General features: G+C 29.6%; 2 protein-coding genes across 2 annotated transcripts; one reads left to right on the forward strand and one right to left on the reverse strand.

Annotated features, from left to right (window-relative positions):
* Positions 1-252: 252 nt before the first annotated feature.
* LOC103312936 (luciferin sulfotransferase) lies at positions 253-1,800 on the reverse strand. Its single transcript, XM_008194858.3, has 5 exons — positions 1,575-1,800; positions 1,375-1,471; positions 1,126-1,306; positions 958-1,078; positions 253-753 (listed from the first exon to the last, which is right to left on the reverse strand). Exons 1-5 carry the CDS (start codon positions 1,741-1,743, stop codon positions 365-367), a joined length of 957 nt encoding a protein of 318 aa, XP_008193080.1. The 5' UTR covers positions 1,744-1,800; the 3' UTR covers positions 253-364.
* A 23,777-nt stretch (positions 1,801-25,577) lies between these two features.
* LOC135266752 (uncharacterized) lies at positions 25,578-26,164 on the forward strand. Its single transcript, XM_064358007.1, has 3 exons — positions 25,578-25,617; positions 25,669-26,055; positions 26,139-26,164. The coding sequence occupies exons 1-3, from the start codon at positions 25,578-25,580 to the stop codon at positions 26,162-26,164; spliced, it is 453 nt and encodes a 150-aa protein (XP_064214077.1).
* Positions 26,165-26,197: the final 33 nt, after the last annotated feature.

The raw sequence follows: 26,197 nt of genomic DNA on the forward strand, positions 1-26,197 counted from the left end.
ATGTGTATATAATTAATAACTAATAACCCATGTTCTCTTATTAAGCATATTTTCCCACTCAAAACATCTGCTCGCATGAGAGGACATTGTTTAAACCTTGCCAAAGGGAAATTTCAAACAAAGGTTAGGCAATCGTTTATTCTAAATCGAGTCTTTAAAATGTGGAAATCCTTGTTTTCTGACATTGTTTCAAGTAACTCAATTTTGTGTTTAAAATTAAATATGCTTATTGTGCTTTCAACTGAACAGTAATAAGATTATAAAAAAACTTTATGGCTACCATGTTTTACACCCAACAGATAAACATTAGTAGTGTATACAATAACTATTTTATGCCTCGATTAAAAATTATATAATAATTATTTTAAACAACATAATCGCTTCCTTCTGTATTTCTTTTAATCCATTCATCAAATCGCTTTATCATTCCTGAAGACATTGTAACCTTATAATCTCCGATTTTTCCAGATCTGAAAAACTGTCCATCGGAATTTGTTAAATTATGTTTTTTGAATATATCAATCATGTCTTCTTTATTCACTGCAGGATTTTGCTTCATTTTCTCAAAACTTAAGTGTTCAAGTAAAATTTCAACCTGTTCATCATTCAAAGGACGTTCCAAAAATTCAGAAACCTTTTGAATCACTTTGCTTAAATCTCTTTTCATATCTTCATATTTTAGGAATAGGAAATTTGGTGTATTCCTCATTTTCCAATACGTCAAAACGTGATGCCAGTATGGTGCATATAATACTAAGAAATAAATATTAGTGGAGCGGTATATTTTATATGTTGTGATTAATCTCTCGGTGCCCCGGTATTTACATAAATCTCAATCACATTGTTACAGTATAATAGTGGAAGATACAGAGAGACTAATATTTTTTGTGTTTGCCTCTGGGTTCGCTTTATCGCGCTAAGATAGGCACCGGGAGACAGTCACAGCGCTTTTTATACCTTTTCCGTCAAGAAACAGTTCACAAAATTCGTCGAAAGTGCCGCTGTAACCGCTTATCAACTTCTCGTGATTAAAAAAAGAAACACAAACATCTTTTGGATTTCGAGCGACATAAATAATCTATAACAATTTTAGTGGATAAATAGTAAGTAAAATGTGTATCATACTTTTGGTTTTTTAACACCATTTTGAATTTGTTTTGGTAACAACTCCCAAGGTAAATGTGTCTTAATTACTTTTGGTCCTTTTTGATTTTTGACAAATTTTATTGAATCTAGTCGACTTTCTGGTATTTGAATATCTGGACAAGTTTTCATTAAATTTTGATAATCAATTAGGGTGCTTATTCTGTAATAAATGATTAGTAGAAAGAAATTTAGTGACTGTGTAACGCTTCAGTAAAATACAAAACTTACTCTAAAAATGGAGATCGGTCATTTAAATTTTGTTTTGCTTTTTCAAAATCCAAGTTATTAAAAATCAACCACACCATTTCTTGAGTCCACGTAGTACCTTTAACAAAGATTATAAATTATCGCATGACGGGTGTCATACAACACATCTTTTATAAACTAGCACTAAATAATTAAATATGTAAATTAATATGTATTATTACCTGACTTAGGAAAGGTTGAGATCCAAATATCATTATCGCTAACTTCAAAGTTATCAATTTGGTTTTTTGCTTGTTTAAATTGATCAGTAAGAGTAAAACCTTCTACTGGGACATATTCTCTCTTAGAAGGATTAATCCACTTGTCTTGTTCATTTCTGTGAGAACTCATGTTTTATCTATTCGAGAGTTAAAGTGAATCTGACTTACAATGGTAGTTAATACAAATTTTCATCTTATATTTATATACATATTGTGCTGCTTCACGGATAATTATACTCACAAACATAACGAGAAAAAATTAATCCGTTTAAACTGAAGGAGTTAACTCTATTTACAGTATGTAATCATATCACAATAGAAGTGGTACAAAATTGTAAACAGGAAAATTTTGATAACATTCATAACTATTACAAGGGCAACTCTCCATTAATTTCGTATCTCGTAATACTGGATTGCGATTCTTGCTCTTTCTTGATACAAATATTAGCTATTTCAAAACTATAAAAACGCCAATGTCGCATTTTACCAAATTATATTTTTAAATAAAATTGACAAAATTGCAAAATAGTTATTGATGATTAGATCTCTCCTTGAAAGTATAAATCACATTAATTAATATGTTTTTGAAGGGCATGAATTATTTATAACAGGTAATTTTGAGAGAAAATGCGACGTTAGCGTTTTTATAGTTTTGAGACAGCTAATAATAATAATAATAATAACTATTATTATTTATTAATTCTAGCATTATGCAGTTATACATGGAACAGGTCATACAATTCATAAATTACATAAGTAAAATAAACACATACTAACAAGAATACACACACACTAAAAGTCAAAAAATTCGCTGACTGGTAAAACGCATTACTAATTAAAAATTGTTTCACAAAACACTTAAAATTATTAAGCACAGTAATCTCTTTCATGCGGTCTGGAAGATTATTATACATTAACATATACGAGTAGGGTGGCGACTTTTCGAACAGACTAGATTTGTGAAGCATAACTCTAATATCTCCTCCAAGTCTGGTGGAATATTCATGACTCTCATTATTATTAACAAATTTTTAACGATGTTTAAATACGTATCAACAACACCTGAAAATATAAAGAGATGCTACAATTAAAATCGCATGTTCTCTTCATAAATCTAATGGCTTTAAGTCATATAGTAATCTGAGAATTTTTTTTTTTTTGAATAACAAAAACCTTGCTGATATCTACTGCTCTACTCCATATAATCACATGATTATATTATATGACATGATATGACAATAAACTAGTTAATAATACACTGTCATCAAAGCTTGACGTGATAAAATCGGTTTAAGTCTACTTAAGGCGTAATAAGCAGAATTTAGCTTTTTACAAACTTGATCTGTATGATAATTGAATTTTAAACTGCAATCCACTTGTTGTCCGAAGAATTTTGTTGCAATAACATCCTAATAGGTATTTGCATTAGATATAACATCAGATACCTACGGGTATCTAGGTAACAGATACCTACTTTACCGATATTCGGTACTTTGTACCATAGAAACGAAAGACTACTTGCATAAAGTTTGGTATAATTTGATTTTTCACTTTGTTGAATTGTTGCTTGAATTTTTTTATAGAGGTTATTCCATATATGAGAGGTTTAGATAAATTCCATATATCCAATTGGAGGTTTAGATAAATTACAGCAAAAACCCAAATGGTGTATTTGAGTTTAAAAAAAGTTATTATTCTTCAGTATATTTTTTACCAAAATACAGAACACATCAATAATATTTATATTTTGGGTACCTACCCCCATGTATGGGTCGCTTATTTTACACTTTGTTGAATTGTTGCTTGAATTTTTGAAATAAGACAAATTGGTCGGCAATACATTATTTGCATTTTATGAAGAGGAATGAGGCAGTCCAAGGTGAAGGTCGGATGCATGTCCGATGATTGACCGTTATCACTGAATGCACGTCTGAAAAAGTATGCAACTTGTACTAAATCAATTCTCAACAATTGCGTCGGTATTTATGTTTTGAAATCTATATCTTAAAAAAATATTTTTTGCTTCTCCTGTAAAAGTTACATTTTGTTACACATCCCCTGCTTCCGTCGAGATTTTCAACTTTACAAAAATAAATAGAAATTTTTGTTTTTCGGTATTTAGTTAGCATCTGTAGCGAATTCTGTGCAGTAGTAGTTGAACTAAATATAGCTGAAACCACCACATAAAAAATCCTTTATTTCATTTTGGTTTGTAGCTTTTTAGGCAAGCGTGATTTTAATAGTGCAACTTTATAAGGATTTCCTATTTTGGTAATGCAACGTTTTGTTGTGTACTTTTTTATAAATGAACCATTTTAGTCGATTTCATTTTTACTTATTCACAATTTTCGTTCCACGAGTTTTTAGAGACATACGCTTTCAGGCCGTTGCTGTTTTGATTGTGCGCGCCTTCAGCTTGAAAATTTATCATGTGTACGGTTTTGTCGAAACACAATTTTAATGCTACCATGCTCCCCTCCAAAGAAAACAAAATTTCATGTTTTTTTAAAAAATGTGCCCATTTGGTGTCTAAAAACATAAAATTACATTAGTTCGTAAAACGATCATCAAAAAATTCATGAATAAAAAATCAGGTATCAATCTAAAAAATTGTAATGGCCATATATCATACTTAAATGTATTTATAAATTGATAAATAAATAAATAAAAAACAAACTAGAAGGTACGGAAATTTTAATTTCGTATCACAAAAATGAAATGGATTCAACCCGTAGGCACCTCGGTTTTATTTCAACCGTGTTAATTATTTGCTTTGTTTCTAAAAAATAATTTAGTAATTTAATTTTTGACTGTGTGTCTAAACACCCGGCACCGGTATTCACTCCAATGTCGGCAGTGTCATGAAGATTAAAAGTGACGTCATCAACGACCAGGATTTGTCTTCAATACCGGCTTTCAGCACATCCGGCGCGATAATCAACAATATCAACGGGCAATCATGAGTTGCGGTAACGGCCAGGGTAGAAAATAATCCTTTACCTGAATTGCGGTGAGCGACCCTCGGCCCCATCGGACGGATTACAATTGCCATAAAATATCTTTTCTCGAATTTTTGAATATACACATTCGTTTTTGCAAACCGAAGTCGGTTTATAAGTCCACAAATAGTATTTGTAAATAAATATAAGATGAATTCGTCATTAAGATGTTCACCTAAAAACAAAAACCAAGAAAACTTACAAGATATTTATTTAAAAAAGACAAGACACATTGTAATGTAACCTTTTTTTTGAATTTTCTACTGGATTATTTTTGTATGAAATACATTTTATAAAACTTATTCTATCTATTTTGTTTTGTAAATATTGTAAAATTTTATCGCCAACCGTCCACAGATGCATGCATTACCATATTTCAGTAGTAAACAAACATTTTATTATACTGTACAAATAGAGCATAGGTGGTTACAATTTAAAATTTCAAAGTTGGCGCCAATTTCTCATAGTTCCTGAAGCTCAGCTTGATTTGGAGCGTATACAAAATTTAAAGCGCTACCTATATTAGAAGTTAAAAAATTTGTAATGTAGGCTCTAAAAGAATCTGCCTGTATACACTTTAATCTTTTTGGAAGAATTGAGATGACCTAAATAATAATTCAAAATTTTCTGTGAAAAATAATGAAAGCGCGACGCGCGGCAGGATGCGCTGGAGCCCTTACCGCAATTGAGGAATTATATCCCCTACGGTAGACAGGTCAAGATTCTGACCATTATTGCAACTAAGGTGTACCGCAAATAATATTTGGCAATTAAAGTTTTATAAATCGACTTCGGTTTGCAAAAGAAAAAGCGTATATCCACAAATTCAAGGAAAGCCAATTTACTGCAATTTACACAAAGAATTATTATTTTCTACCCTGACCGATTTAGCAACTCAAGATTGCCTTCCCCTCCCCCTTTTTCCATAATAATAAAATAATAATGAAAATAGCGATCGTCTTGTTGCTCACTGCTCTTAAATGCTCTCAAAATAAAATCTAATTCATTTGAAATTTAAACGTACCTGAACGAAAAAATATTTCAACAAGGTTTAACAGCCAGGCAGCATTTTCCTAGAAATAAGTAACAAACAGCATTCCAATGTGACGTAGAGGGTAGCTACAAAAGTATTCTTTAAAATTGCAGGTAAGAAGTTGTGGGAAGTGATACTGATAACAGTAACTAATAAACCTACTTAAAATTCCACTTTTATGGAAGGAACAGGGGAGTGAATAGGACTAGCAAAATCTATAAAGGACAGGGGTTTCCTAATATTTGGTTATTTCATGAAACTTTGTTGTAGTGACAATTTATGTCTCGTTGGAGGTAACTATTTTACTTATTTTGCACTTTCACGTATGTTAATAATTCGTTACAGAATGAACATTTTCTACGTTCCGTTTTTACTTTTGACATTAAGTCATTCGATCTCTGGAAATGAAAATCTAAATCCTATAGAAGCTTCGACTACCGTTTCTCCACAAGCAGTTTATCAACCTCAGAACCCGAGCAGATACGTACCATCGAGTTTTCATTATCCAGATATGTATGGTTCTATTTCGCCCTATGAGGGTTACCTGTATCCTTCCGCTGATTATCCGCTGTCTTCATCAACATTTAATTCAATGACGCAGGTAGGCATAATTATTTAAAGTAGATATAAGTTTTAGGAGGCGTTTTATCCACGGAAGATTATTTAAGCGGGAAGCGAAATTGTGTATTTAATGTAAATAACTGGATAAAATGCAATTAGACGCACTTGCAACCATTACAAATTAGATCCAAAATTAACTCCTAAGTGACCATAATTTATTACAAATAATAATTCGATAATTTAGTGTCAAATTATTAATTAATTGGCAAAAAACTTACTTGATCATCGAAAAATACTAGGATTAACTTTTGGATGGTCTCCTTGACTCCTCTTTGCTTTGCGTCATTCATAAAATATGGTGTGATTATTTGAGTATGTAATTATTTAATTAAAGTAGGCGTCTTTTTTGTGATTGGATATCTAGTGCATCGTGTGATATACTCGAAAGTAAAAGTTTTTGGAAATTGCAGATTCTGAAAGTAGACACAAAATGATGTCTAGTACTATCGGTCTGAGTTTTTTTTAATCGGTATTTTTTAGTAATAATAGAAAATTTGCGCTGTGACGTAAGCAATGTCTCGACTAATGATTCGTTTCTTTCGCTGCATACAACTAACGCTGAGACCTACATTTGGGTTGGTAAACGTCAAATACAAATGTCTTTCGATTGTGATTGTGTTGTGTGCTAATATTTTGCAGGAGTTTGTGTTTTAGTAAAATGACTGCGCCTGCAGCTCATCTGAAGTTGTATGTAAAGCAACAGAGGCAGAGATAAAGAAAAAACAGGTCTTTCAAGCTATCTTTGTTGGCAAGTTTTCTATCTCTAGTTCTGTGACTGGCTGATTCAAAAAGAAACATTGCTGACGTCAGGCCAGGAATTTTCACCTTTTCAATTGTTTTTCTCAAAAACGTTAGTGTTTTGGTTGCAATAAAAAAATATGGGTAGCCAATTTTGTTGTTGGCTATCCATATAAAAAATTTTATTTTTTCGTATAACACTCCATTAAGGCAAAAAACGTGTAGTTCTAAATTTAATTAAAATAATTACTTAACCCGTCAGCCTAACCTAATTATAGTTTCAGATGATCGCTTACTATTTTGTATTGTTTCTCATACATTAGATAACAACACAGCTTTTGCAATTTCTTGTATAGTTTCTTGAACTGCAGGATGTTTTCGTTTGGTACTTTATATCACTTTAAATGTGTTTTTAAAAATTTTCTTTTATACGAAATGACAAATCTGTGTTAATGTTTGTTTACATTACCATGACCATAATACACCATGAGTTCGTTTTGCTAGAAATAACGCATTCGATAAAAAAACCTTTTTACGCCTTTTTATAAAATAAATTAGAGACAATTAGTTAAAAATTTTCATGTGAAAGTGAAAATATAAGTTTGTACTCGACACATTTTGCAATTATTCTTCAAACATTTAACTCGACCGTAAAGATTTTATTTTCCACGCAATTCAAAATACTTAGTTATTTATGTGTATCCACCCAAAACTATTAAAAATGCCATAAAGATCGCGATTATTACGTTTTTCTTATCCTATTTACATTATGTATAATATATATAATTTTGAAAAAGTTCAATATCTGAAGGTTATTTTACACAAATAATGTGCCAAAAAGTGACGGGCTGTTAAGACTCATTTTAGGTGGCGCTCTGCAAAAAGTGCTGGTTTTGGTAACTCAAAAAACAATGTTTTCTTAGTTCTGGAACTGGCTATCAGTTGTCGCTTCAAATTCGAGCTGTCTAAATTGTCACTCAAGGCAAAATATTTCGTCGGGTCTCCTCAGGTAGAGGAGAGTGGAGAGTCAACCCATCATTAATAATTTTATTTGTTCTCGTTGTAGTGGCAAAGATGAGTAAATAAGATCATTTCGATACACACTGCTGGAATTTAATCAATTAATTTATAAAATCAATAAAATTTTGATTTTGGATTGTGGATTTTGTTCGATAAATACGCGAAAAAATGCACAAAAGGATATGTATGCCCAAAAATTTGCTCAAAATTTTTTTACGAAAACTAAAGTGCTATCTAAAAAAATAATTGTTTATAAAATGTTTGACAAAAACAAAATTCAACAAAAAATCAATTAGTATATCGTCAAGTACCTAAAAAAATGTAAACATTTTTTTTAATTCTAATTAGTGTTGGTGTTATTGTTTTTTTGTAATTGGCCGTCATTTTGATTTTAATAGACATATTAAAGCAAGTAACGTCATCAAGTACGATGTCTTAATGGTCATTATTTGACGGAACATTTTATGAAAATTTTTAAATAGGCAGGAAGCAAATTTGAGAACGTATTTTTGCCAATTGCACAAATTTCACGGGGCGTTTATAGAAGATTACTTTCATTACATTGACACTCCGGTGTTTTTGACAGAATTTGGATAAAACAAAAATAAACTAAATCAATTTTTAAATTGAGACATTATCAATCGTCGTAAAAATTTCAAAACTGATTGAAATAATAATTTTTGTTTAAAAATGGCAAAAAGGGAGCAAACGCACTAAATGGAAGAAAAAATTAAATACCTTCCGAACGGTTTAAGCAAATTGCAAAAACTAAATAGATTTGTAAAGCCTAAAATGTGTATTATGAGTATGTGTGTACAAAGATACAGAAGGTGCGGTGCCATTTAAAAAAACTATGTTATAGGCTGCACTATAAAAATTAAACAGCTTGTGTAAGGCAAAATAATCTTAGAATCCCATGTGCTGTACCTTTTAACTCATTTCGACATTATTGTCGGTGTAAGTGTAATGCCCATGATTCACCCTGTACAAGATCTAGCAGAATAGCTGAACAAATTATTGTAAAAGTCACCTATAAATTTTAAACGTGATGTGCCGCTTAATAGAAATTGTGAATTCTGTCAGAAGTGATGGATTCGTCAAAAAAAGCAAAAACGCTTTAACCAGATAAACGACAGCTCACACTACTTAAGCAAGCACGAGAATGTAAAACTCAAATTAAGACAATTCCTACAATTGAAATGACAGTCGAAAAATGCATAACAATGAGAAAGCAACTAATCAAAAATTCTAGAGCGATGACATTTCTTGGAAACTACAGTAGTTATTTGAAGCGGCACATTAATTTAAATTCCATAGTGGACTTTTTGAAGAAGAACCATTTTTGAACAGTGTAATTAAGTAGTAAGTAAGTACTATGTATCTTTACGATAACTCAAAAAAATTACACAGCTGAACTTATGGTCAAAATATCTTTTATTTACGATATCATAAAGGGAATCATGCTATTTAAAATTTTAAAGAGATGTTTGTATTACAAAGAGAGTTAGTGTCACAACTTTCAAACGTACACTAAAGTATTGAGTATACGAGTGGCAACGTGATGTTCTTATGAAAATACGCAGTTATACCTACTAACGTACTAAAAAGAGCAATTAATTGTTGTAAAAAACTGATCGAAGTGGCAACCTCAGAGGGACTTACCTGTTAGAGTGCATTACCATGAACAATGAACAAAACTAATTAATCATTTTAAACATCAAAATCTTGCCGGTGAGGATTTTTTGTCGCGGAGTGCTTTGCTCAAAACTAGTGGTTGTTGGTTTTATCATTCTTTAAGACAGATGAGCTTTGTTACAAATAGTAACATCTATGTAAATTATTCCCAAATTTTGTAAATACAAAAAATAAGTTAATGAAATAAGATAAATGCTCCAATACATTCTAGTGCTTCAACAATGTTTTTGAAATTTGCAGCCATTTTGTTGCACAGGTAATAACGCACGATCGAACATCATTACGTGCGATGTTTTAATAATCATTATTGTTTTTGATGTCATTTGTATTTGCAACTACCCAGATAAGCATGTTGGTGATTGCCGTGTTAAACTAAAATTGAATTTTTTCAGGGAGCTTTTCAACTGCTTCTGAAATTTTTTTCCAAGATCAGTCTATTTTTGTTGGGTGGTATGGTTCTTCTTCTTGTGGGAGGATTATTTACAACCGCAGTCTGTTCTTTTACACCTCTATGCAATATTACTTTTAATGGATTTAGTAATATTGACAAAGAAACAGTTCGCGCTTTTATGACCCCAGAAAAACTATCAACAGCTGCAGCACTTGTTCAAGACGCCATTGGGAAATACCAACGCCTGCAAAGATCGAGAAAATAATTAAACGTCCACACGGATGTAAATATATTTTTAATAAATACATAGCATGACTGTAGTGTTTTTTAATAGAAATATATGTATAGTTTCTAATTTCTCATAACTCCGGAAGCTCAGCTTGATTTGGAGCGTACACAAAATTTAAAGCGCTACCTATATTAGAAGTTAAAAAATTTGTAATGTAGGCTCTAAAAGAATCAGCCTGTATACACTTTAATCTTTTTGGAAGAATTGAGATGACCTAAATAAAAATTCAAAATTTTCTGTGAAAAGTTATAAAAGCGCGACGCGCGGCAGGATGCGTTGGCGCCCTTACCCCAGTTGAGGATTTATATCCCCTACGGTAGACAGGTAAAGATTCTGACCATTACTGCAACTAAGGTATACCGCAAATAATATTTGTCAATTAAAGTTTTATAAATCGACTTCGGTTTGCAAAAGAAAAAGCGTATATCCACAAATTCAAGGAAAGCCAATTTACCGAAGTTCACACAAAGAATTATTATTTCCTACCCTGACCGTTTTAGCAACTCAAGATTGCCTTCCCCTCTCCCCTTTTCCATAATAATAATGTAAATTGCGATTGTCTAATTTTGTCGATGTGTTTTTTAAATCAGCTTGTTGCTCACTGCTCTTAAAAGTAATCAAACTAAATTTTTTTAATTGAATCTTGTGAAAATATTATGAATCAATGTAAAAAATACAAGATTCAAAAACAAAATCGCTTCATAAATTCTAAACTCAAAAAATGAACATCAACGGTTCTGTTGAATCTAAATAAAGTAGGAATATATGCATTTATTAACAGTCGGCTTTTTTGTTTTACCATTTTATAATGTTGAATTCACATTCTTGACACAATATTGTGGACAATATATGCTAGAGTATCCGAGTCACTACTGGTAAAATTTCAATTAGGTGCAGTTGTTAAATACAGGAAATCGTCAACATCTCGATATAGTCTTAGTAAAACTCAAAATAAAATCTAATTCAGTTGAAATTTAAACGTACCTGAACGAAAAAATATTTCAACATGATTTAACAGCCAGGCAGCATTTTCCTAGAAATAAGTAACAAACAGCATTCCAATGTGACGTAGAGGGTAGCTACAAAAGTATTCTTTAAAATTACTTTAAATAATTATGCCTACCTGCGTCATTGAATTAAATGTTGATGATGACAGCGGATAATCATTGGAAGGATACAGGTAACCCTCATAGGGCGAAATAGAACCATACATATCTGGATAATGAAAACTCGGTGGTACATATCTGCTCGGGTTCTGAGGTTGATAAACTGCTTGTGGAGGAGCGGTAGTCGAAGCTTCTATAGGATTTAGCTTTTAATTTCCTGAGATGGAATGACTTAATGTCAAAAGTAATAACGGAACGTAGAAAATGTTTATTCTGTAACGAATTATTAACATATGTGAAAGTGCAAAATAAGTAAAATAGTTACCTCCAACGAGACATAAATTGTCACTACAACAAAGTTTCATGAAATAACCAAATATAAGGAAACCTCTGTCCTTTATAGATTTTGCTAGTCCTATTCAGTCCCCTGTTCCTTCCATAAAAGTGGAATTTTAAGTAGGTTTATTAGTTACTGTTATCAGTATTATAATAATTACTGATAATAATAATAATAATAATAATAATAATAATACTTTTAAAAATAAATTTTTTTCTAAATCTAAGCTTAGTTTTTCTAAGCAAAAGCTTATTTTGTGTCATATGAGCGTTTTCTCATTTCTATACAAAAGATCATCTGTGATCTGTGTTTTTAGGCAATGTAAGTATTTTGTAGTTTTTAGGTAAGAAATTGTTTAATGTTAAACACTTTTCTCTAAACTGGTATATAAATATTCAGTATAGGAATGCAATGATCGGTATTTAATAATAATAATAATAATAGCAATAATAGAAGTAAAAGTAATACAAATATTAATATTCATCACAATTTTTATCAAAATAACAATAATATTAGTTAAAACAATAATAATAATTATTATAATAAATTGTTTTTAAAACTAGAAGCTTAATTTTTCTGAGCAAGGGTAAAGCTTATATGAGTGTTTTTACATATCTATGAAAATGATTATTTATAATCTAGGTTCTCAGTTAAAATAAGTTATTTTCTAGATTTTATGCAAGAAATTGTTTAATGTCAAGCACATTCGGCTGAGCTGGTGTCTAAACCATTCACTATAATAGAAAGTTATAATCGGTTTTTAATAATAATAATAATAATTGTAATAATAGTAGTAAAAATAATAAAAATACTACTACTAATAATAATAGCAATATTAATAGAAAGATTAATAACGATAATAATAATAATAATACTAATAGTACTAAACTTGCTTATAAGCAAACGCTTAATTTTTTTAAGCTACAATAGCTTTTTATCTGTTTTATGAGTGTTTTTTTATCTATAAGCAAAGATTCGTTTGTGAACAGATATTCTCATATCTGTAAATTGCCTAAGAAATGGTATAATTTTTCTCTCAATAATAATTAATTATTATTAATTAATTAATCAAATTAATAATGTTTGAATTAACAATATTAAACCGATTGAGTGAGGTTGGTAAATAAAAACAAAGATTATTGTCAAAATTATATTTGAAGATTTAATTAAGTTTACAGTTTTTCGTTTTTTGCTTATATCTTGAAAACAGTTATCCTATCAGTTTTTAACTTTCTACCGAAATTAAAGCTAATAAAATTTCCTACAAAATAGTTATTTGCGTTTATCTTATAGGACTAACCACAAGCGGGTTATAGAGTTAGATATAAATAATCTTTAAAAAAAATGTGCTTTAAAATAAAATGTTTGAAAAACTGAAATTAAACTAAATTAATTAGGTCTTACACTTTAGTTGAGTGTCTACATTAGTGTCTATATTACACTATATAATTAAACATTAGTATACCATAAGTATTTATATCGCAATTGTGCGTGTAAAGCATCTCCCAACTAAAAAATGTGCAAAATAAGAAAAAAAATATATTCTTTCCTCGGGCTTTCCAATTGAAGACCACAATTTAATATCTGAAGATGACTCAGAAGACATGATAGAATGAATTGTTGGACTCAATGCATACAGTTTATTAAAAAATTTATTCAAAATATGTATATACAATTAATTATATAATATTTGACTAAACAAAAATGTAATTCAGTTTCCAATGTTTGAGACGACGACGAGAATGCAGCACCTAAAGACGACTCTGAAGACTTTAGTGAATTCTATGTCTCTTCCTTTCTCCTGTATTAAAGTATTGGACCCAATAAATTTATTTTATTTTCAGTTTATTCAAATATTTTCTTTAAAGCAATTTTTTTTTAAAGATTATTTATATCCAACCTTATAACTTACTTATGGTTACAAAGAAAATGCAAATAACTATATTGTAGAAAATTTTATCAGCTTTAATTTTGGTAAAAAGACAAAAAATAATAGTAGTAACAGTTTTTGAGATATAAGCAAAAATCCAAAAAAAACTGTTACCTTAATTAAATCTTTATATATAACTATATCAATAATTTTTATTTTTATTTACCAACCTCTTTCAATCGGTTTAATTTTAATAATTTAAACATTATTAATTACATTAATTAATTAATAATAATTAAATTATTCAGATTTTTATATATTTTACCCAAATTATTTTTGAGAGAAAATTTATTGTATTTCTTAGGCAATTTCTCACTTTAAAACTAAAAAATGACTACCATAAATATCTGTTCAAAAATAAACCTTTGCTTATAAATAAAAAAACACTCATAAAATACATAACAAGCTATTGTAGCTTAGAAACATTAAGCGCTTGCATATAAGCAAATTTAGTACTATTAGTATTATTATTATTAATGTTATTGTTATTAATATGATTATTACTCAAGTCAAATTAGACAAATCGTTCAAAAAATTCAATAGAGAGTTGAAGTTTTTTTTAAACATTTCTTTACACTTGGGTAGACGTATATCAAAATTTCCTGAGAAAGAGAGGAAAGAGGGGGAATAGGTTAAAGAAGTTTTTTTATGGGTTTTTGCTTATATTTCGAAAACTATTACTTCAATCAATTTTTGTCTTTTTACTATAATTAAAGCTGATAACATTAATAATGCTCATAAATAGTTATTTGCATTTTTTATGTTGGACTAATCATAAGCGAGATATAATTTTGAAAATAATTAATATTTTAAAAAAATGTGCTTTAACAGAAAATGTCTTGTGATTTAAAATACACTAAATTTATTAGGTACAACACTTTATTGGAGGAAAAAGGAGGAGACCTAGAAGTCATTGTCTTCAATGTCGTTTTTAAATGCTCCATTTTCGTCTTCGTCTCAATCATTGAAAACTAAATTACATTTTTGTTCAGTAACAGTTACAGTTTTTCCTTCTTGGTTTTTTGCTTATATCTCGAAAACAGTTACTCTTATCAATTAATAACTTTTTTCAAAATTAAAGCTGATAAAATTTTCTACAAAATAGTTATTTACATTTTTCTTGTAGGACTAACCATAAGCGAGTTATAGAGTTGGATATAAATAATCTTTAAAAAAAATTTGCTTTAAAAATGTTTAAAAAACTGAAATTAAACTAAATTAATTGGGTCTAACACTCTAGTAGAGAAGAAAGGAGGAGACATAAAAGTCACTAAAGTTTTCAGAGTCGTCTTTAGACGTCATATTAATAACAATAAAATTAATAATAATAATACTAATAATACTAAATTTGCGTATATGCAAGCGCTTAATTTTTCTAAGCTACAATAGCTTTTTATGTATTTTATGAGTGTTTTTTTTATTTATAAGCAAAGTTTCATTTGTAAACAAATATTTATGGTAGTCATTTTTAAAGCGAGAAATTGCCTAAGAAATAGAATAAATTTTCTCTCTAAAATAATTTGGGTAGGATATATAAAAATCAGAATAATTTAATTAATTATTATTAATTAATTAATGTAATTAGTAATGTTTAAATTATTAGAATTAAACCGATTGAGAAAAATTGGTAAATAAAAAATTATTGATAAAGTTATATTTGAAGATTTAATTAAGGTAACAGTTTTTTTTTGTTTTTTTGCTTATATCCCAAAGACTGTTACTCCTATCAATTTTTTGTCTTTTTACCAAAATTAAAGCCGATAAAGTTTTCTACAATATAGTTAATTGCATTTTTCTTGTAGGACTAGCCATAAGCGAGTTATAAGTTTGGATATAAATAATCTTTAAAGAAAATATTTGAAAAACTGTAAGTAAAATAAGTTTATTAGGTCCAACATTTTATTAGAAGAGAAAAGTGGGAACATTGAAGTTACTAAAGTTTTTATAGTCGTCTTTAGGTGCTGCATTCCTGTCGTCGTCTCAAACATTGGTAACTGAATTACATTTTTGTTTAGTCAAATATTATTATATAATTAATTGAATATACATATTTTGAATACATTTTTCAATAAACTGTATGCATTGAGTCCAACAATTCATTCTATCATATTTTCTGAGTCATCTTCAGATGTTGAATTGTGGTCTTCAACTGGAATGCCTCAGGAAAAAAAGTATTTTTTTTTATTTTGCAAATTTTTTTAATTGGGAGATGCTTTACACGCACTATTGCCATATAAATATTTATGGTATACTAATGTTTAATTATATAGTGTAATGTAGACACTAAATTTTGAAAGCTATTAACTCGCTTACGGTTGGTTCTACAACAATGAGGCTAGAACTTTTTTCTAAGAAGTTTCATCAACTTTAATTTTGGTCAAAAATGTTTGAGACAAAGACGAAAATGCAGCACCTAAAAACAGCTCTGAAGACTTTAGCGGCTTCCATGACTTCTCCTTTCTTCTCTAATGTAGTGTTGGACCCAATTAATTTATTTTTTTGTCAGTATATTATCTTGCCTAAAAACTATAAAATGATTTACATTGTCTTAAAACACAGATTACAGATGATTATTATTATTTTATTATTATTATTATTATTATTATTATTATTATTATTATTATTATTTATATTACTATAATTAATATTAAAACCGATTATAACTTTTGTATTATAAATGTTTTTTTACTAGTTTTAAAATGAGTGATTAATTTTAGACAATTTCTTGCCTAAAAACTATAAAATGGCTTACATTGTCTAAAAACACAGGTCACAGATGATCTCTTGCATAGAAATGAGATAACGTTTATATAACACAAAATAAGTTTCATTTTTGCTTAGACAAACTAAGTCTTGATTTAGAATGGAATTCATTATTAAAAGTATTATTATTATTATTATTATTATTATTATTATTATTATTATTATTATTACTATTATTATTATTATTATTATTATTATTATTATTAGTATTATTGTTATTATTAATATTATTATTACTATTATTATTATTAAAACTGATTATAACTTTTGTATAATAAATGTTTTTATACCAGTTTTAATATGAGTGATTAATTTTAGACAATTTCTTGCCTAAAATCTATAAAATGGCTTACATTGTCTAAAAACAGAGATCACAGATGATCTCTTGCATTGAAATGAGAAAACGCTCATATAACACAAAATAAGCTTCAATTTTGCTTGAAATTTATATTAAAAGTATTATTATTATTATTGATAATATTATTATTATTATTAATATTATTATTATTATTATTATTATTATTATTAAAAACCGATTATATCTTTTGTATAATAAATATTTTTATACCAGTTTTAAAATGAGTTATTAATTTTAGACAAATTTTTGCCTAAAAAGTATAAAATGGCTTACATTGTCTAAAAACACAGATCACAGATGACCTTTTGCATAGAAATGAAAAAACGCTTATATAACACAAAATAAGCTTTATTTTTGCTTAGAAAAACTAAGATTTGATTTAAAAGGAAATTCATTATTGAAAGTATTATTTTATTATTTTTATAAAAATTGTAATAACTATTAATATTTGTATTACTTTTACTTCTATTACTACTATTATTATTATTAAATACCGATCATTGCATTCCTATACAGAATACTTATATACCAGTTTAGAGGAAAGTGTTTAACATTAAACAATTTCTTGCCTAAAAACTATAAAATGACTTACGTTGCCTAAAAACACAGATCACAGATGATCTCTTGCATAGAAATGAAAAAACGCTCATATATACAAAATAGGCTTTATTTTAAAAAAACTAAGCTTTGATTTAGATAGAAATTTATTATTAAAAGTATTATTATTATTATTATTTTTATTACTATTATTATTATTATTATTGTTATTTTTAATATTATTATTACTATTACTATTATTAAAAACCGATTATAACTTTTGTATAATAAATGTTTTTATACCAGTTTTAAAATGAGTGGTTAATTTTAGACAATTTCTTGCCTAAAAACTATAAAATGGCTTACATTGTCCAAAAACGCAGATCACAGATGATCTCTTGCATAGAAATGAGAAAACGATCATATAACACAAAATAATCTTCAATTTTGCTTAGAAAAACTAAGCTTTGATTTAGAAAGAAATTTATATTAAAAGTATTTTTTTTAAGGGTGGAAATCTTTTATGGACACCATACGCTTAGTTTCTATCGCGCTCTGGTAGTGTCAGACTCTGCTTTTTCCATATCCCTACTGATTAAAACTACCCTCCTGTCTCGCACCGGAATCCATCTAGTTCAGATATTCATCAGGATATCAGTGCTGGTCTCATTTTTGTTCTTCTGTTTTCTTCTATCTACTTTTCATTTCGTCCTGTCTGTTAAGTTCAGCCTTTTCCTTTTTACTCATTATATGTTTGATCATGTTCTAAATTGTATCCCAGGTTGTTTTGTTGTCAATCATCTTCTGCACAAGATTTCCAGGTTCTAGTGTGCATCCCTGTTGGTTGTAAGTGCTCTCTCTAATATTATTCCATTTTTCACATTCAAAAATAGTATGTTCAACAGTGTCGTTTCTACAGCAGAAAATGCATTCTTCCACTGTGTCTTTCGCAAATCTTTTGGCGTAGCTTCTAAAAACACCATGTCCTGTAAGAACTTGCGTAAGATAGTAGTCCGTCTGCCGATGTTTGCAATTAAGCCAGATCCTCAAATTTGGAATTAATCTTTTTGTCCATTGTGCTTTATTCGTTTCTCTCATCCACCTATTTTCCCATTGCTTTAGAGATCTTTCTCTAGCGGAGATCTCAGTTTGTTTTTTATCCTCTAGCCTATGTTGATACATATATGACCGTTCTTGTACCATAATATCTATAGGGAGAATGCCCGTGACGGTTTGTAGCGCCAGCCCAGATACGGTTTTGAAGGCTGAGGCAACTCGCAATAGCATCTTTCTTTGTAGCTTGTGTATGGCTGTGTATTGCTTTTTGGTTTCTAGTGCTTTCTCTCAAACTGGCGCACCATACAATACAATGTTATGGACGGCACTGCACAATATTTTTCTTTTGCTATCTCTTAGACCTTCTATGTTTGGTAAGATTCTAGTTAGAGTAGATATGTTTTTTTCCGCTTTTAAAATAGCTGTCTCAACATGACTTCTAAAGGTAAGCCTCTCATCAATTATAATTCCAAGGTATTTTAACGTTTTGCTCGGTGTAATGTTGACTCCTTCAAGCGTAAACATAATGCGTTCCCTCTTTTGCATACCTCTAAGTAAAACTACCTCGGTTTTATTAGGAGCTAACTGCAACTTGTGAGATTTCATCCACTTGTTAATTCTTTTCTCTTTGGATGCTCCAACAATTAGTGCAAGGTCATCAGCAAACCCTATAGTTTTAGCATCACTAGTAAGTTCAATGCTTAAGATTTCATCATATAGAATATTCCATAGTGTTGGTCCAAGGACCGAACCCTGTGGAACTCCAGCCGTCACCTTTATCATACTTCCCGGTTTAATCATAATCTTTCTATTTTTTAGGTAGTTTGAGATGAAATTTATCAAGTATTTTGATATTCTTTTTTCTTGCAGTTTTTCAATAATAATTTTATGACTAGCTGAGTTAAAAGCGTTCTTCACATCAATTGTTATAAGTGCGCAATATTTTCTGTTAAAATCTCTTGCAATCGCTAGTGCCTTTTCTACTGCTTGATCTCTTGCAATCGCTAGTGCCTTTTCTACTGCTTGAATAGTGGATTTTCCTTTTTGAAAACCGTACTGTCGTGGATGTAATCCACCTCTATTAACTAATTTACTTTGTAGTCTGTTTTTAATGAGAGTTTCCAGCAGCTTGCTTAGAGAGTTTAGCATACAGAGTGGTCTATATGAACTTGCTTTTTCTGTTGGTTTGCCAGGTTTTAAGATTAATACAATTTTAGCTATTTTCCATTCATCAGGAAAGTTTTGAACTTGAAGTAGGCCATTCATTATCGACAACAGCCAGTTTGGGGCACATGTTGCTACTATTTTAACTGCATCTGGTGGTATTTTGTCTACTCCTGGTGCCTTCCCGCATTTTATGCCAACCGCTGCAGTTCTCAGCTCCTCTAGTGTGAATGGTGTTGGTTTGTCATCTATTTGAAAGGTCGCCCACTCTTCCTTTTCTGTTGGGAAAAGATCTGTTACTACGTGCTTTTTCTTTTCAATATCTAATTCGTATGGTCTTAAGGCATTTGCATTTTTTGCTACTATCTGAAAGGCTTTTCCCCATATATCGTTATCAAGCTCTTGAATCAAGTTCTTCCAGTGTCTGTTTTTAGAGTCCCTAACTAGTTTGCTAAGTTCTTTCTTACATTTTTTATAGTCGATTTTTAGTCTCTCTATTTCTTCCCTGGTTACTGTCTTGTTTTTTGCGGCTCGTATCTGTTTTCTCCTGATCTTGTTACATTGCTCTCTTTTTACAGCAATGTCTCTATTCCACCAATAAGGCGTTTTCCATTCTAGGTTACGTAATTGTATACAATTTTTGTATGCTTGTTTTATCAGCCTGGTGCTTGCTCTATAGTCAGTATCATATCTGTCTCTTGTTAACAACTCTATAGCTGTTTTGTATGCGTCCCAGTCTGCTCGTTTGTTGCCCACATCCCTTATTATTTTTTCCGAATTTGTCCTAATTTCAAAGTAGATGTATTTATGCTCTGTCAGTGTCTCGATGTCCAGAACAAAAAGTACAAAAGTAGGTCTTAGTCCAGTATTCAGAACAACCATGTCGCGCACCGAGATCCACTGCACCCAGTAGTCGCCCTTTTCATCTTTTTTAGGTGATCCCCATAGCGGAGATTTGCCGTTAAAATCTCCCAATACTATGGTTGCTCCATATTTAACTTCCTTCATTATGCTATCTACCTTTTTTTGGTAATCTTGTATTCCTATATTGGGTGATATATAGCATCCAATTATACTAAGTTTTTTTGTTTGGATCATTAAGTAACCGTCAAAAATAGTATGGCTTACGATACCAACATTCTTTGTTAGGACTAACATTGCCACGTCTCTCCTTTTGTCTTTAATCCAGTTTGAGTTTTCTATTCTTTTTTTATTTGGTTCGCTGATAACTAGCAAATCAGCTTTTAGCTGGTTTGCTGTGGCACAGACTAGATCTTGAGCTGCATATGCTCGTCCAACGTTGGCTTGTAGTATTTTTAGAGTCATTTAGGGTATTTAACGCGTCGGGCATGCAGCACTTGCATGCCTTCGTCTATTATCATTTGTTGCTTTAGCTTGGTCTTTTAATAACTTACGATAGTATGGGCACTTGGCTTGTTCCGCTCTGTGGCCTTCTTGTTTACACTTAAGGCAGTAGCTTGTGTTTTGGCATTCTTTAGCTCGATGACTATCTTTGCCACATTTAAGGCATATATTTGTGTTATCGTTTCCAGTGCAGTCCTTGGTGTGATGTCCAAAGTCTAAGCATCTGTAGCACCGTAGGAGGTTTGTGCGTGCTCTTACTTTGCACGGCACCCATCCTATCTTGATAACTCCTTTATTCAGCAGTGCATTTGCTTTGCCTTTTTTAACAGCAACAGTAGCAGTTTGATTACCTCTCTGGTTTGTTCTACATTATTATTATTATTATTATTATTATTATTATTATTATTATTATTATTATTATTATTATTATTATTATTATTATTATTATTATTATTATTATTATTATTATTATTATTATTATTATTATTATTATTATTATTATTATTATTATTATTATTATTATTATTATTATTATTATTATTATTATTATTATTATTATTATTATTATTATTATTATTATTATTATTATTATTATTATTATTATTATTATTATTATTATTATTATTATTATTATTATTATTATTATTTTTATTACTAAAAACTTATATTAAACAGAAAACGTCGTATTCTGTCACAAATGAGCTAATTATGTATCACTTTAAATAGAAGCACTTTATCCTGTTAGTTTCTTTGCTTACATAAGAGCAAACTTTTATAAAGCGTAACTAAAACCACATATTCTGACACAAAAAAACGAATTACGTTATAGACTTGACGAGAACGGCGTATCTCGGACGATTCTATGCTTCGACACAAATATATTTTTATATTCAATGGATGCAAAACCTTATATTTTGTCTTATAGGAACAAAAAGTATCAGTTTGGATTAAAACAAATTATTTTTGTTGACTCTCAATCCGAATTGTTCATCAGTTCAAACAAAAACGGCTTATTTTAGACGATCTTTTGCTTTGAACAAGAAAACTTACATCGAACAGACTAAAACGTATAAATCTGACATAAAAGAGCAATTTATGTATCACTTTGTATAAAGGCAGCTAATCCTATTCGTTTCATTGCTAAAATAGACTAAATTGTTATTAATCCTAACAAAAACGCAGTATTTTGGCACAAAAATACTAATTACATTATAGTTATGACGAGAATAGCTTATTTGGAATGATTCTATGCTTCCAAACGAGTAAATTTTTATTAAACAGATGCCAAACATCATGTTTTGTCCTATAATGACATTTTATATTGCAGTTTATATTAAAACAAAGTATTTTCGTTGATTCTTTGTTTGAAGCAGCAAACCTAACATTAAAGAATCTGAAAACTTTGTATTCGGACACAAACCACCGAATTTTGTATCAGTTTAGACAAAAACGGTTGATTTTCGACAATATTTTGCTTTAAACAAGAAAACTTATATCAAACAGACTAAAAACGTCTTATTTTAGCACAAAACAAAAGATTTGCGTTATAGTCTTGACGAGAACTGTTAATTTCAAACGATTCTATGCTTTGAAACCAGTATACTTTCACTAAACAGAGGCAAAACGTCTGATTTCGCCTTTGAAAAACGATTTATGTCACAGTTTGGATTAAAACAAATTATTTTCGTTTATTCATTGTTACAAACAAGAAACCTTACATCAAAGAAACTGAAAACCTCTTATTCAGGCACAGAAAATCAAATTACGTTTCAGTTTGGACAGAAACTGCTTATTTTAGACGATCCTTTCTTTTGAACACGAAAACTTACATTAAAAAGATTAAAAACGTCTTATTCTGGCTCAAAACTGCAAATTATGTATTACTTTGGATAAAAGCAGTTTATCCTGATTACTCCTTTGCTTAGAATAGGGCAAACTTGTATAAAACTTAATGAAAACTTTAAATTTCGTCTTAAATAAATAATTTACGTTATAGTTTTGACCAGAAATGTATTAATAATATATTAATATATAAATATAATATAAATATATTAATGTTCAATAACATTAATAATAATAATACTAATAGTACTAAATTTGCTTATATGCAAACGCTTAATTAAGGTAACAGTTTTTTGGTTTCTTGCTTATATCTCGAAAACAGTTACTTCTATCAATTTTTACCTTTTTACTAAACTTAAAGCTGATAAAATTTCCTACAAAATAGTTATTTGCATTTTTTATGTAAGACTAACCATAGGCGAGATATAAGTATGAAAATAATTAATATTTAAAAAAAAAGTGCTTTAACAGAAAATGTCTTGTGATTTAAAATACACTTAATTTATTGGATCCAATACTTTACTAGAAGAAAAAGGAGGTGACATAAAAAATCAGTAAAGTCTTCAGAGTCGTTTTTAAATGCTGCATTTTCGACTTCGTCTCAAACATTGAAAACTGAATTACATTTTTGTTCAGTAACTGTAACAGTTTTCACTTTGGTTTTTTGCTTACATCCCGAAAACAGTTACTCCTATCAATTTTTATTTTTTTACTAAAATTAAAGCTGATAAAATTTGCTACAAAATAGTTATTTGCATTTTTCTTGTAGGACCAACCATAAGCGAGTTATAGAGTTGGATATAAATAATATTTAACAAAAATTTGCTTTAAAATAAAATGTTTGAAAAACTGAAATTAAACTAAATTGTGTCTAACACTTTAGTAAAGGAAAAAGGAGAAGACATAAAAGTCACTAAAGGTTTCTGAGCCTTTTTTAGTCGTCATATTAATAACAATAACATTAATAACAATAATACTAATAGTACTAAATTTGCTTATATGCAAACGCTTAATTAAGGTAACAGTTTCTTGGTTTCTTGCTTATATCTCGATAACAGTTACTCCTATCAATTTTTATGTTTTAAAATTAAAGCTGATAAAATTTCCTACAAAATAGTTATTTGCATTTTTCATGTAGGACTAACCATAAGCGAGATATATGTTTGAAAATAATTAATATTTAAAAAAAAGTGATTTAACAGAAAATGTCTTGTGATTTAAAATACACTTAATTTATTGGGTCCAACACTTTATTAGAGGAAAAAGGAGGTGACATAAAAGTCACTGAAGTCTTCAGAGTCGATTTTAAATGCTGCATCTTCGACTCCGTCTCAAACATTGAAAACTGTATTACATTTTTGTTCAGTAACTGTAACAGTTTTCACTTTGGTTTTTTGCTTGTATCTCGAAAACAGTTACTCCTATCAAATTTTATCTTTTTTTTTTTAAATTAAAGCTGATAAAATTTCCAACAAAATAGTTATTTGCAAATTTTCTGTAGGACCAACCATAGGCGAGTTATAGAGTTGGATATAAATAATTTTTAACAAAAATTAGCTTTAAAATAAAATGTTTGAAAAACTGAAATTAAACTAAATTAATTGGGTCTAGCATTTTAGAAGAGGAAAAAGGAGGAGACATAAAAGTCACTAAAGTTTTCAGAGTCGTCTTTAGTCGTCATATTAATAACAATAACATTAATAATAATAATACTAATAGTACTAAATTTGCTTATATGCAAACGCTTAATTAAGGTAACAGTTTTTTGGTTTCTTGCTTATATCTCAAAAACAGTTACTCCTATCAATTTTTATCTTTTTACTAAAATTAAAGCTGATATTTGCTACAAAATAGTTATTTGCATTTTTCTTGTAGGACCAACCATAGGCGAGTTATAGAGTTGGATATAAATAATCTTTAACAAAAATTTGCTTTAAAATAAAATGTTTGAAAAACTGAAATTAAACTAAATTGTGTCTAACACTTTAGTAGAGAAAAAAGGAGAAGACATAAAAGTCACTAAAGGTTTCAGAGTCGTTTTTAGTCGTCATATTAATAACAATAACATTAATAACAATAATACTAATAGTACTAAATTTGCTTATATGCAATCGCTTAATTAAGGTAACAGTTTTTTGGTTTCTTGCTTATATCTCGAAAACAGTTACTCCTATCAATTTTTATCTTTTTACTAAAATTAAAGCTGATAAAATTTCCTACAAAATAGTTATTTGCATTTTTCATATAGGACTAACCATAAGCGAGATATAAGTTTGAAAATAATTAATATTTAAAAAAAGTGATTTAACAGAAAATGTCTTGTGATTTAAAATACACTTAATTTATTGTTACAGTTACTCCTAAGTAGATAACGAATGGGGGGACAACACAACACAACCTTGACTTTGAGTTTGACCCCGCCCATTTCCCCTCTCTTTCTTTCAAGGCCACTCGTTCTCTCTCTTACTTTTTCAAGGCCAACCCCTCCCACTTCCCCCACCACTTCAAGGCCAAGGCATTGTTGGACCTTGATGTTTTCAAGGTCAAGGCCATTCATGCTACTCCCCACTTTTGCAAGGCCAACAACTCCTCACTCATTCAAGATGAATCGCGCAATTGTCCTTACTCATTTTCCACCCCAAACTGTATAAAAGTTAATGTGTTGTGTTGTGTAACACAGTTCTTGTGTATATCTGCAATAACAAGAAATTCTTTAAAAAATGGAAGCCATCAGAAAAAGTTCTATTTATAATACTCCTGGTAAGTTTAATATTTTTTTAGTAGTTTAGTTGGAAATAATTTTTTTTTCAGAGGATATTATAGTTTGTCCATACGACAAAAACCACGTTCTTCTTTGGTTTCGGCTCGAAAGGCACATTTGGAAGTGTCATCGGGCCGATAAAGAAAAACGAAGGGCCTCAAGTAAAGTGATGGTGCAAGAAGAAGAAGAGGAGAACTGGGATCATTTCAATGAGCCCAGCTACCTCGACTTCATAAGGAGTAAAAAGAATCATAATGTCATAAGTAAAGTGATGATGCAAGAAGAAGAGGAGAACTGGGATCATTTCAATGAGCCCAGCTACCTCGACTTCATAAGGAGTAAAAAGAATCATAATGTCATAAGTAAAGTGATGATGCAAGAAGAAGAGGAGAACTGGGATCATTTCAATGAGCCCAGCTACCTCGACTTCCTAAGAAGTAAAAAGAATCATAATGCCTTAAATTAAAGAAGTAAGTTTTATTGATTCTTTTTCAACAGTAATTTATTGTGAATTTTTTAGGGCCGGGGTTCTTTCGTAGAGAATAATGTAGTTTAGCTAAGTAGTAGTCGTAGTAAAAT

Source organism: Tribolium castaneum, chromosome 7 (genome assembly GCF_031307605.1).
Source record: "Tribolium castaneum strain GA2 chromosome 7, icTriCast1.1, whole genome shotgun sequence".
Taxonomy (NCBI): domain Eukaryota; kingdom Metazoa; phylum Arthropoda; class Insecta; order Coleoptera; family Tenebrionidae; genus Tribolium; species Tribolium castaneum.

Bases quoted from the DNA above. Each gene is read 5' to 3' on its own strand.
- LOC103312936 (XM_008194858.3), bottom strand. From the start codon at position 1,743: ATGAGTTCTCACAGAAATGAACAAGACAAGTGGATTAATCCTTCTAAG. The intron at 1,472-1,574 runs GTAATAATACAT...TCTTTGTTAAAG, and splicing joins CTCAACCTTTCCTAAGTCAG to GTACTACGTGGACTCAAGAA. The intron at 1,307-1,374 runs GTAAGTTTTGTA...CATTTATTACAG, and splicing joins GACCGATCTCCATTTTTAGA to AATAAGCACCCTAATTGATT.
- LOC135266752 (XM_064358007.1), top strand. From the start codon at position 25,578: ATGGAAGCCATCAGAAAAAGTTCTATTTATAATACTCCTG. The intron at 25,618-25,668 runs GTAAGTTTAATA...TTTTTTTTTCAG, and splicing joins TTCTATTTATAATACTCCTG to AGGATATTATAGTTTGTCCA. The intron at 26,056-26,138 runs GTAAAAAGAATC...TGAATTTTTTAG, and splicing joins CTACCTCGACTTCCTAAGAA to GGCCGGGGTTCTTTCGTAGA.